This window comes from Oncorhynchus mykiss, chromosome 3, assembly GCF_057628025.1.
Source record: "Oncorhynchus mykiss isolate SJ-2025 chromosome 3, ASM5762802v1, whole genome shotgun sequence".
Classification (NCBI taxonomy): Eukaryota; Metazoa; Chordata; class Actinopteri; order Salmoniformes; family Salmonidae; genus Oncorhynchus; species Oncorhynchus mykiss.
The window spans coordinates 8896414-8909011 of record NC_143024.1 but is presented as its reverse complement, the minus strand read 5'-3'; the positions used below and the strand labels follow the sequence as shown (position 1 = coordinate 8909011).

Genomic DNA, 12598 nt, shown 5'->3' with positions numbered 1-12598 from the left:
AACAAACACACAACACATCCCTTAACAAACACACAACACATCCCTTAACAAACACACAACACATCTCTTAACAAACACACAACACATCTCTTAACAAACACACAACACATCCCATATACTTAACAAACACACAACACATCTCTTAACAAACACACAACGCATCTCTTAACAAACACACAACACATCTCTTAACAAACACACAACACATCTCTTAACAAACACACAACACATCCCTTAACAAACACACAACACATCCCTTAACAAACACACAACACATCTCTTAACAAACACACAACACATCCCTTAACAAACACACAACACATCCCTTAACAAACACACAACACATTCCTTACCAAACACACAGCACATTCCTTACCAAACACACCATTGTATCTCCATATTGTCATTGTTTTTAGTCTTTATAAACCTCATTACCGGTTCTCTTTGTTTCTCAGAAATCTGGCCCCTGTCCTGGACAATCTGGTTCATATGATTCAGGAAGAGGAATCGGTGAGTTTTCCATCAGTATGAGTTGAATGTCATGATCAGAGAAACCCTGAGTGTCTTTCCTAGTCAACCAAGGTGGTTTCGTAACACTTAATTCACCTGCAAGTTTACACAGCAGCAACTATTACTGTCTGAAACGGATGTGTTGCTGCCGCTGTCTTGGTCCAGGTGTCTCTTGAAAAATACGGTTTTATCTCAACGAGACCCAGTGGTTAAAGGTTCAATGGAGACATTTTTATCTAAATTTCAAATCATTTCTGGTCAACAAGAAACAAAAATAGATTCTTAGCCAAGAGCAATTTCTCAAACAAGAACTTTGCTGAACTGTCTGGTGTGAGTAAACTGAAATCTAGCTGTTATTTTTATTTAACTAGGCAAGTCAGTTAATAACAAATTCTTATTTTCAATGATGGTCTAGGAACAGTGGGTTAACTGCCTGTTCAGGGGCAGAACGACTGATTTTGTATCTTGTCAGCTCGGGGGTTTGAACTTGCAACCTTCCGGTTACTAGTCCAACGCTCTAAGCACTAGGCTACCCTGCCCGTCCCTCTCTTATTGGCAGAGAGGTTTGGAACACTCTTTCTTATTGGTCTATTAACTGGTGATGTCACCAGGCAGGCCAAAACTCCACCCCACCCACTGTTCAAACAGCTCTTACACTAACATGGCTTTATCATCATTTTCACAAATTCACAGTATTATTCCAACCTCATAGTATGGCAATATATATAAAACACAGGAAAAACACATTTTTGACTGCACTGGTCCTTTAAATAAAGGTTTAATAAATACATTACAGCATGTTTCATCATTCTCTGGATCATTTCTGTACATATTACAGTAAATCCCAGCCTTCCTCTGGTTATTATCCCTGTCAACCCTCCCTCAGCCTGGGCTGCTCTGACTACAGGGGATGGTGTTATTCTGGATCTCTGCTCCGTCACTGTGTCTGGGGTGGAGGGAGAGGGGGGTTGGTAGTGGTGGGGTAGAAGCACTGTCTGGGGTGGAGGGAGAGGGGGGTTGGTAGTGGTGGGGTAGAAGCACTGTGTCTGGGGTGGAGGGAGAGGGGGCTTGGTAGTGGTGTGGGGATGTAACCTCTCTGAATGCTGTGGAGGGCAGAGTGAGGGATGTAACCTCTCTGAATGCTATGGAGGGCAGAGTGAGGGATGTAACCTCTCTGAATGCTGTGGAGGGCAGAGAGAGGGATGTAACCTCTCTGAATGCTGTGGAGGGCAGAGTGAGGGATGTAACCTCTCTGAATGCTGTGGAGGGCAGAGTGAGGGATGTAACCTCTCTGAATGCTGTGGAGGGCAGAGTGAGGGATGTAACCTCTCTGAATGCTGTGGAGGGCAGAGTGAGGGATGTAACCTCTCTGAATGCTGTGGAGGGCAGAGTGAGGGATGTAACCTCTCTGAATGCTGTGGAGGGCAGAGTGAGGGATGTAACCTCTCTGAATGCTGTGGAGGGCAGAGTGAGGGATGTAACCTCTCTGAATGCTGTGGAGGGCAGAGTGAGGGATGTAACCTCTCTGAATGCTGTGGAGGGCAGAGTGAGGGATGTAACCTCTGAATGCTGTGGAGGGCAGAGTGAGGGATGTAACCTCTCTGAATGCTATGGAGGGCAGAGTGAGGGATGTAACCTCTCTGAATGCTGTGGAGGGCAGAGTGAGGGATGTAACCTCTCTGAATGCTGTGGAGGGCAGAGTGAGGGATGTAACCTCTCTGAATGCTGTGGAGGGCAGAGTGAGGGATGTAACCTCTCTGAATGCTGTGGAGGGCAGAGTGAGGGATGTAACCTCTCTGAATGCTGTGGAGGGCAGAGTGAGGGATGTAACCTCTCTGAATGCTATGGAGGGCAGAGTGAGGGATGTAACCTCTCTGAATGCTGTGGAGGGCAGAGTGAGGGATGTAACCTCTCTGAATGCTGTGGAGGGCAGAGTGAGGGATGTAACCTCTCTGAATGCTGTGGAGGGCAGAGTGAGGGATGTAACCTCTCTGAATGCTGTGGAGGGCAGAGTGAGGGATGTAACCTCTCTGAATGCTGTGGAGGGCAGAGTGAGGGATGTAACCTCTCTGAATGCTGTGGAGGGCAGAGTGAGGGATGTAACCTCTCTGAATGTATATTACTGCATGACATGTCAGGGTACAGGTCCACATAGAGACATCTGGCTTGGCTTCTTGGCAGACTGGGCTGAGATGGTTTAGGGTGTGTGATATCTCTCTGATATTATCTCCTCTCTGGCTCCCAGTACCAGACAGTATGAGGAGGAGAAACAGATCCCAGTGCCAGACAGTATGAGGAGGAGAAACAGATCCCAGTGCCAGACAGTATGAGGAGGAGAAACAGATCCCAGTGCCAGACAGATCCCAGTGCCAGACAGTATGAGGAGGGCGAAACAGATCCCAGTGCCAGACAGTATGAGGAGGGCGAAACAGATCCCAGTGCCAGACAGTATGAGGAGGAGAAACAGATCCCAGTGCCAGACAGTATGAGGAGGAGAAACGGATCTCAGTGCCAGACAGTATGAGGAGGAGAAACAGATCCCAGTGCCAGACAGTATAAGGAGGAGAAACGGATCTCAGTGCCAGACAGTATGAGGAGGAGAAACAGATCCCAGTGCCAGACAGTATGAGGAGGAGAAACGGATCTCAGTGCCAGACAGTATGAGGAGGAGAAACAGATCCCAGTGCCAGACAGTATGAGGAGGAGAAACAGATCCCAGTGCCAGACAGTATGAGGAGGAGAAACGGATCTCAGTGCCAGACAGTATGAGGAGGAGAAACAGATCCCAGTGCCAGACAGTACGAGGAGGAGAAACAGATCCCAGTGCCAGACAGAATGAGGAGGAGAAACAGATCCCAGTGCCAGACAGACCCCAGTGCCAGACAGATCCCAGTGCCAGACAGATCCCAGTGCCAGACAGTACGAGGAGGAGAAACAGATCCCAGTGCCAGACAGATCCCAGTGCCAGACAGATCCCAGTGCCAGACAGTACGAGGAGGAGAAACAGATCCCAGTGCCAGACAGATCCCAGTGCCAGACAGTATGAGGAGGAGAAACAGATCCCAGTGCCAGACAGATCCCAGTGCCAGACAGACCCCAGTGCCAGACAGTATGAGGAGGAGAAACAGACCCCAGTGCCAGACAGATCCCAGTGCCAGACAGATCCCAGTGCCAGACAGATCCCAGTGCCAGACAGTATGAGGAGGAGAAACAGATCCCAGTGCCAGACAGACCCCAGTGCCAGACAGATCCCAGTGCCAGACAGACCCCAGTGCCAGACAGACCCCAGTGCCAGACAGATCCCAGTGCCAGACAGACCCCAGTGCCAGACAGAATGAGGAGGAGAAACAGACCCCAGTGCCAGACAGATCCCAGTGCCAGACAGACCCCAGTGCCAGACACATCCCAGTGCCAGACAGACCCCAGTGCCAGACAGACCCCAGTGCCAGACAGACCCCAGTGCCAGACAGATCCCAGTGCCAGACAGATCCCAGTGCCAGACAGATCCCAGTGCCAGACAGACCCCAGTGCCAGACAGATCCCAGTGCCAGACAGACCCCAGTGCCAGACAGATCCCAGTGCCAGACAGATCCCAGTGCCAGACAGATCCCAGTGCCAGACAGTACGAGGAGGAGAAACAGAAAGAATCAGTATGTCTCCAGTGAGGCGAGAGGAAACAGGAAAGACAAACACAGTGATTTCTACCCGTCTTTCTGCGTTCAGCAACAACCGTCTGTACTTCCCCACGGGCCTCGTTCAGACGACTGCACCCAAACACAACACATACAATGACATGTTGGTGGGAGGCGGCTTTGCTTTCTTCTTATAGAGAGGTAGAAATCAACCAGTTTCATTTCAATTAATGTTACATAATCGTAGTATTCTGTGTGTCTACACAGATAGAACCATAGAGATAGACAGGAAATGTCCTGTTTTTTTGGTTGCATCCCAAATCCCTATTCCCATTATAGTGCACTACTTTTGACCAGGGCCCGTACACTCTTGGGGGAAAAAAAGGTGCTATCTAGAACCGAAAAGGGTTCTTCGGCTGTCCCCATAGGACATTATTTTTGGTTCCAGGTAGAACCCTTTTTGGTTCCAGGTAGAACGCTTTCCACAGAGGGGTTCTACATTGCACCCAAAAGAGTTCTACCTGGAACCAGAAAGGGTTCTCCTATGGGGACAGCCGAAGAACCCTTTTGGAACCCTTTTTTTTCTAAGAGTGTAGGGTGGGAATGTTGCATCCCTAGACCCTATTGAGTGTAGCTTACCTCCTCAGAGTTGTCCCCTTCCAGCCCCAACACGTCTCTGTGTGGGAACACGGGCAGGTCTGCAAGGGGACATCGAAGTGCCCCCTCAATTTGATCCATTTATCAGGGTTCTCACAAGGTGAGTGAGGTGCTTAAAGTACTTGAATTTAGCACTCTGAAATGCAGGTACTGGATTACCTTGAAAGTCTGATATTTTCTCAAGTTGGTACTTGAAAAGTACTTGAATTAAAATGAGAGGAGAACAGATAATGATCAAATATGTTTAATGAAAAATATTAGAAAAATGGATTGGTCTTGCGAATTAATTTCCAGGCAGACAACCAAGTTGTATTTCCTCATGTGTTTGGTGCTGTGGTTGCCAGGCGAGCTCATTCCACACACACTGCCACTCAGCCAGGGACAGAACTGACTGATTAGGAGCAGCCAAAACATCACATCGATAGCTAAAATGCTGGGCAAATTACAACATTTCTGGGATCTTTTATTTCAGCTCATGAAACATGGGACCAACACTTTACACGTTGAACATTATGTCACATTTCTCTGCAACAACCTCCAGAGTTTTTTGGGGGCCAATCGCCTCATTTATGGGGGGCCCGCGATATTCCGTGCTCCTCGTTCTGGTGACCGTTCTCCCGACCGGCGACACTAAAGCTGCCAGACGGAAGCAAGATGCTTTTCTGTAGCTATTATGTAATAGATTCCCAAATGTCCAATAAAAACACAGTCATTAAGCTGGAATTGTGTAGTAATGTGAATAGGACGTGTGTTCACCAGTAGACATGTCCCAGAACTCTGCTCAACACTACTCATATAACAACTCTGCTCATCACTACTCATATTACAACTCTGCTCATCACTACTCATATAACAACTCTGCTCATCACTACTCATATTACAACTCTGCTCATCACTACTCATATTACAACTCTGCTCATCACTACTCAAACTACAACTCTGCTCATCACTACTCATATTACAACTCTGCTCATCACTACTCATATTACAACTCTGCTCATCACTACTCATATTACAACTCTCTGCTCATTACTACTCATATTACACCTCTGCTCATCACTACTCATATTACAACTCTGCTCATCACTACTCATATTACAACCTTGCTCATCACTACTCAAACTACAACTCTGCTCATCACTACTCATATTACAACTCTGCTCATCACTACTCATATTACAACTCTGCTCATCACTACTCAAACTACAACTCTGCTCATCACTACTCATATTACAACTCTCTGCTCATTACTACTCATATTACACCTCTGCTCATCACTACTCATATTACAACTCTGCTCATCACTACTCATATTACAACTCTGCTCATCACTACTCATATTACAACCTTGCTCATCACTACTCATATTACAACTCTGCTCATCACTACTGAAATTACAACTCTGCTCATCACTACTCATATTTCAACTCTGCTCATCACTACTCATATTACAACTCTGCTCATCACTACTCATTTTACAACTCTGCTCATCACTACTCATATAACAACTCTGCTCATCACTACTCATATTACAACTGCTCATCACTACTCATATTACAACTCTGCTCATCACTACTCATATTACAACTCTGCTCATCACTACTCATATTACAACTCTGCTCATCACTACTCATATTACAACTCTGCTCATCACTACTCATATTACAACTCTGCTCATCACTACTCAAATTACAACTCTGCTCATCACTACTCATATTACAACTCTGCTCATCACTACTCATATTACAACTCTGCTCATCACTACTCATATTACAACTCTGCTCATCACTACTCATATTACAACTCTGCTCATCACTACTCATATTACAACTCTGCTCATCACTACTCATATTACAACTCTGCTCATCACTACTCATATTACAACTCTGCTCATCACTACTCATATTACAACTCTGCTCATCACTACTCATATTACAACTCTGCTCATCACTACTCATATTACAACTCTGCTCATCACTACTCATATTACAACTCTGCTCATCACTACTCATATTACAACTCTGCTCATCACTACTCATATTACAACTCTGCTCATCACTACTCATATTACAACTCTCTGCTCATCACTACTCATATTACAACTCTGCTCATCACTACTCATATTACAACTCTGCTCATCACTACTCATATTACAACTCTGCTCATCACTACTCATATTACAACTCTGCTCATCACTACTCATATTACAACTCTGCTCATCACTACTCATATTACAACTCTCTGCTCATCACTACTCATATTACAACTCTCTGCTCATCACTACTCAAATTACAACATCATCAGGCCTGACTTACCACTCGTGTATGTAGTAAGTAGTGAAACAAAGTATTATTGAAGTAGAACTTGTAAGGTAGTGATGAATACTAAGTTGTTTTTTTTTCTCATGAGGTCGTAGCGATATACTGCCATCTGGTGGCGACTAGAAGCAATGGCATAATATGAACAATTACAAATATATTTAAAAAATATATATATATTATTTCACCTTTATTTAACCAGGTAGGCTAGTTGAGAACAAGTTCTCATTTACAACTGCGACCTGGCGGTTCTTGAAAATAAATATTAGTTATTGGAAAAAGTACGTACTTGAAAGTCCTTGAATTTGACTTGCCGCTGTCTGTCTGAACCCTGATTTATGGGATAAGAATATACAGGAAAAAAGTATATGTTTTACAGTGGCGGTTGGTGCCGTTTGAGATTAGGGAGGATGATTTATTTATTTTAACATGGCCTTATTTCTATTACAGCATATTGGATGACTCTCATTCATATTCCATTCACCCAGCTCAATGTAACATCGATAGGTTTAGGCTACTACATGATACTGAAATGTTCCCTGTACCCATCATGATGTTGATACAACCTAGACTATGAATAAAAGTTTACAACGTAGGTGCACAGGTAGAGAGAAATTTGAGTAATCAAGGTGACACATTCCGCCTTCAACACTCTTGCCTACATCTAGCTGATCTAGGGTGTTATCATTAGTCCAACAGTTGCAAACGAGAGTTTCTATTGGACAAATTCAGGTATGTTTATCCCTGTTTCATTTGCTTTCGTTTAAGAAACGTTTTTCAATGCAATGAATACACCACTGATCACACGCAAACACAGTTCGCTTTCATAGCAGCCACATTCAAGCAGCTCGTTGTATATATAATTCCTTCTTACATCTATCTACACGCTCTCCTCCTCTCACCTTTTCCCTTCAGTTGTGGACTTCAGTGCACAACACATCAGCTGTCTGTGACCAGACAAAAAAAACTTTCCAAGCTAAACCTTCATATCATGACCGCTAGCCGCTACACACAGCATACATTGTTGTCCGTCATAGTTGGCTAGAAGTACTCAAACTAACGCGTTAGTAAACCCGCTACAATCATGCAGTACAGTCAGCAGCAAGCAGTTTAGCAATAAATTAACAAAACCAAATGTTTACCTTGACTTGGAAGAGTTCCAGTGTTGGATAACCATAGCCAGCTAGCTAACATAGCATCCCTCTGTGTTGGATAACCATAGCCAGCTAGCTAACATAGCTTCCCTCTCTGTTGGATAACCATAGCCAGCTAGCTAACATAGCATTCCTCTGTGTTGGATAACCATAGCCAGCTAGCTAACATAGCATCACTCTCTGTTGGATAACCATAGCCAGCTAGCTAACATAGCATCCCTCTGTGTTGGATAACCATAGCCAGCTAGCTAACATAGCATCCCTCTGTGTTGGATAACCATAGCCAGCTAGCTAACATAGCATCCCTCTCTGTTGGATAGCCATAGCCAGCTAGCTAACATAGCATCCCTCTCTGTTTGAGCTGGGTGTTTGAGTAGTCTAAACTAGCTAGCTGCATACGCTAGCTGAGTACGTGAAAGCGAAAAAAATATATACTACGAACTATACAGAGCTATCTCTCTCACTCACTCTCTCTCTTGCTTCTCCTTAAATCTGGAAAAAAAAATAGTTTGGAAGAAATTAAGTTTGTTCAAAACTGTTCAACTATTGTCTTTCTCTTTGAGTCAGCTACTCACCACATTTAATGCACTGCAGTGCTAGCTAGCTGTAGCTTATGCTTTCAGTACTAGATTCATCATGTTATGCACTGCAGTGCTAGCTAGCTGTAGCTTATGCTTTCTGTACTAGATTCATCATGTTATGCACTGCAGCACTAGCTAGCTGTAGCTTGTGCTTTCAGTACTAGATTCATCATGTTATGCACTGCAGCGCTAGCTAGCTGTAGCTTATGCTTTCAGTACTAGATTCATCATGTTATGCACTGCAGCGCTAGCTAGCTGTAGCTTAGGCTTTCAGTACTATATTCATCATGTTATGCACTGCAGCGCTAGCTAGCTGTAGCTTATGCTTTCAGTACTAGATTCATCATGTTATGCACTGCAGCGCTAGCTAGCTGTAGCTTATGCTTTCAGTACTAGATTCATCATGTTATGCACTGCAGCGCTAGCTAGCTGTAGCTTATGTTTTCAGTACTAGATTCATGATGTTATGTACTGCAGTGCTAGCTAGCTGTAGCTTATGCTTTCAGTACTAGATTAATCATGTTATGCACTGCAGTGCTAGCTAGCTGTGGCTTATGCTTTCAGTACTAGATTCATTCTCTGATCTTATGATTGGGTAGGCAACATGTCAGTTCATGCTGCAAGAGCTCTGATAGGTTGGAGGACATCCTCCGAAAGTTGTCATAATTGCTGTGTAAGTCTATGGAAGGGGGTGAGAACCATGAGCCTCCTAGGATTTGTATTGAAGTCAATGTACCCAGAGGAGGGTTGAAGCTAGCTGTCCTCAGGCTACACCATGGTGCTACCCTACAGAGTGCTGTTGAGGCTACTGTAGACCTTCATTGCAACACAGTGTGTTTTAATCAATTATTTGGTGATGTGATTATATTTAGCATTGTTTTATCTAAAAAGGATAACGTATCACTATTTACATTTTTATGAAATTCAGTGAGGAGGATTGTCCTCCCCTTCCTCCTCTGAGGAGCCTCCACTGATTTAAATATTATTTTACACAGAACTAATTCAAAGATGCCTCTGCTCCCACACACCATCTTCTGAATGAGAGACCTGACGCTACCATGATTATCCATGACCGTGGAGGTATTCACATCTATTGGATGGGGCTCCCGATTGGTGCAGCGGTCTAAGGCACTGCGTCTCAGTGCTACAGATACCCTGGTTCAAATCCAGGCTGATTGGGCAGTGCACAATTGGTCGAGCGTCGCCCGGGTTTGGCCGGGGTAGTCCGTCATTGTAAATAAGAATTTGTTCTTAACGGACTTGCCTGGTTAAATAAAGGTTCAATAAAGTGTTCAGAAACATATTCTATTCTTATTTACAATAAAAGTGACTCAAATTACCATTAATTTCTGAAAATAATCTGAAGCACAACCAAAGCAAACTACAAATGCATCCACATAGTGTGTGGAGTCACAAGCTTGATGTAGTCATTGTGTGCTAAGAATATGGGACCAAACACTACACTTTTACCAAAATGTTATTATTATTATTATTTTAACTAGGCAAGTCAGTTAAGAACAAATTCTTATTTTCAATGACGGCCCAGGAACAAGAACAACAAATTCTTATTTTCAATGACGGCCTAGGAACAGTGGGTTAACTGCCTGTTCAGGGGCAGAACGACAGATTTGTAAAATCTGAGAGCTCGGGGGTTTGAACTTGCAACCTTCCAGCTACTAGTCCAACGCTCTATCCACTAGGCTACCCAGCCGCCCCTACACTCTAACCACTAGGCTACCCTGCCGTCCCTACACTCTAACCACTAGGCTACCCTGCCGTCCCTACACTCTAACCACTAGGCTACCCTGCCGTCCCTACACTCTAACCACTAGGCTACCCTGCCGTCCCTACACTCTAACCACTAGGCTACCCTGCCGTCCCTACACTCTAACCACTAGGCTACCTGCCGTCCCTACACTCTAACCACTAGGCTACCCTGCCGTCCCTACACTCTAACCACTAGGCTACCCTGCCGTCCCTACACTCTAACCACTAGGCTACCCTGCCGTCCCTACACTCTAACCACTAGGCTACCCTGCCGTCCCTACACTCTAACCACTAGGCTACCCTGCCGTCCCTACACTCTAACCACTAGGCTACCCTGCCGTCCCTACACTCTAACCACTAGGCTACCTGCCGTCCCTACACTCTAACCACTAGGCTACCCTGCCGTCCCTACACTCTAACCACTAGGCTACCCTGCCGTCCCTACACTCTAACCACTAGGCTACCCTGCCGTCCCTACACTCTAACCACTAGGCTACCCTGCCGTCCCTACACTCTAACCACTAGGCGACCTGCCGTCCCTACACTCTAACCACTAGGCTACCTGCCGTCCCTACACTCTAACCACTAGGCTACCTGCCGCCCCTCCACTCTAACCACTAGGCGACCTGCCGTCCCTACACTCTAACCACTAGGCTACCTGCCGCCCCTCCACTCTAACCACTAGGCTACCTGCTCATCAGTCAGTAGTTTATCTCTGAACCAGACAGAACGGAGTCAGTAGTTTAACTCTGAACCAGACAGAACGGAGTCAGTAGTTTAACTCTGAACCAGACAGAACGGAGTCAGTAGTTTAACTCTGAACCAGACAGAACGGAGTCAGTAGTTTATCTCTGAACCAGACAGAACAGAGTCAGTAGTTTAACTCTGAACCAGACAGAACGGAGTCAGTAGTTTAACTCTGAACCAGACAGAACAGAGTCAGTAGTTTAACTCTGAACCAGACAGAACAGTCTCCCCTCGTCTCACTCTCCCCCTCCCCCTGTCTCCCCCTCCCCCGTCTCCCCTCGTCTCACTCTCCCCCTCCCCCCGTCTCCCCCTCCCCCCGTCTCCCCTCGTCTCACTCTCCCCCTCCCCCCATCTCCCCCTCCCCCGTCTCCCCTCGTCTCACTCTCCCCCGTCTCCCCTCGTCTCACTCTCCCCCGTCTCCCCTCGTCTCCCCTCGTCTCACTCTCCCCCGTCTCCCCTCGTCTCACTCTCCCCCGTCTCCCCTCGTCTTACTCTCCCCCGTCTCCCCTCGTCTCACTCTCCCCCTCCCCCCGTCTCCCCTCGTCTCACTCTCCCCCTCCCCCGTCTCCCCTCATCTCACTCTCCCCCTCCCCCCGTCTCCCCCTCCCCCCGTCTCCCCTCGTCTCACTCTCCCCCTCTACCAAACCAGCAGGATACTAAGCTATTCTTCAGTTAGCTGTGTGAACTGTGGCTATAATCTCTCTGGTCAAGGTCTCCCCTCGTCTCACTCTCCCCCTCCCCCGTCTCCCCTCGTCTCACTCTCCCCCGTCTCCCCCCCTCTCCCCCTCCCCCGCCTCCCCCCGTCTCACTCTCCCCCTCTACCAAACCAGCAGGATACTAAGCTATTCTTCAGTTAGCTGTGTGAGCTGTGGCTATAATCTCTCTGGTCAAGGTCTCCCCTCGTCTCACTCTCCCCCTCTACCAAACCAGCAGGATACTAAGCTATTCTTCAGTTAGCTGTGTGAGCTGTGGCTATAATCTCTCTGGTCAAGGTCTCCCCCTGTCTCCCCCTCCCCCGCCTTCCCCCTGTCTCACTCTCCCCCTCTACCAAACCAGCAGGATACTAAGCTATTCTTCAGTTAGCTGTGTGAACTGTGGCTATAATCTCTCTGGTCAAGGTCTCCCCTCGTCTCACTCTCCCCCTCTACCAAACCAGCAGGATACTAAGCTATTCTTCAGTTAGCTGTGTGAGCTGTGGCTATAATCTCTCTGGTCAAGGTCTTTTAGTAGTC

The 12598-nt window shown here is 46.3% G+C and overlaps 1 protein-coding gene across 4 annotated transcripts in view; it reads left to right on the top strand.

Annotated features, from left to right (window-relative positions):
* LOC149984307 (F-actin-uncapping protein LRRC16A-like) overlaps positions 1-12598 on the top strand; it is a 198660-nt gene that overhangs the window by 138823 nt on the left and 47239 nt on the right. For all 4 annotated transcript variants that reach the window (XM_090219905.1, XM_090219918.1, XM_090219902.1 and 1 more), the window contains exon 20: positions 456-510. In XM_090219905.1, coding sequence (XP_090076031.1) covers positions 456-510 — 55 coding nt within the window. The remainder of the gene's footprint in view (positions 1-455; positions 511-12598) is intronic.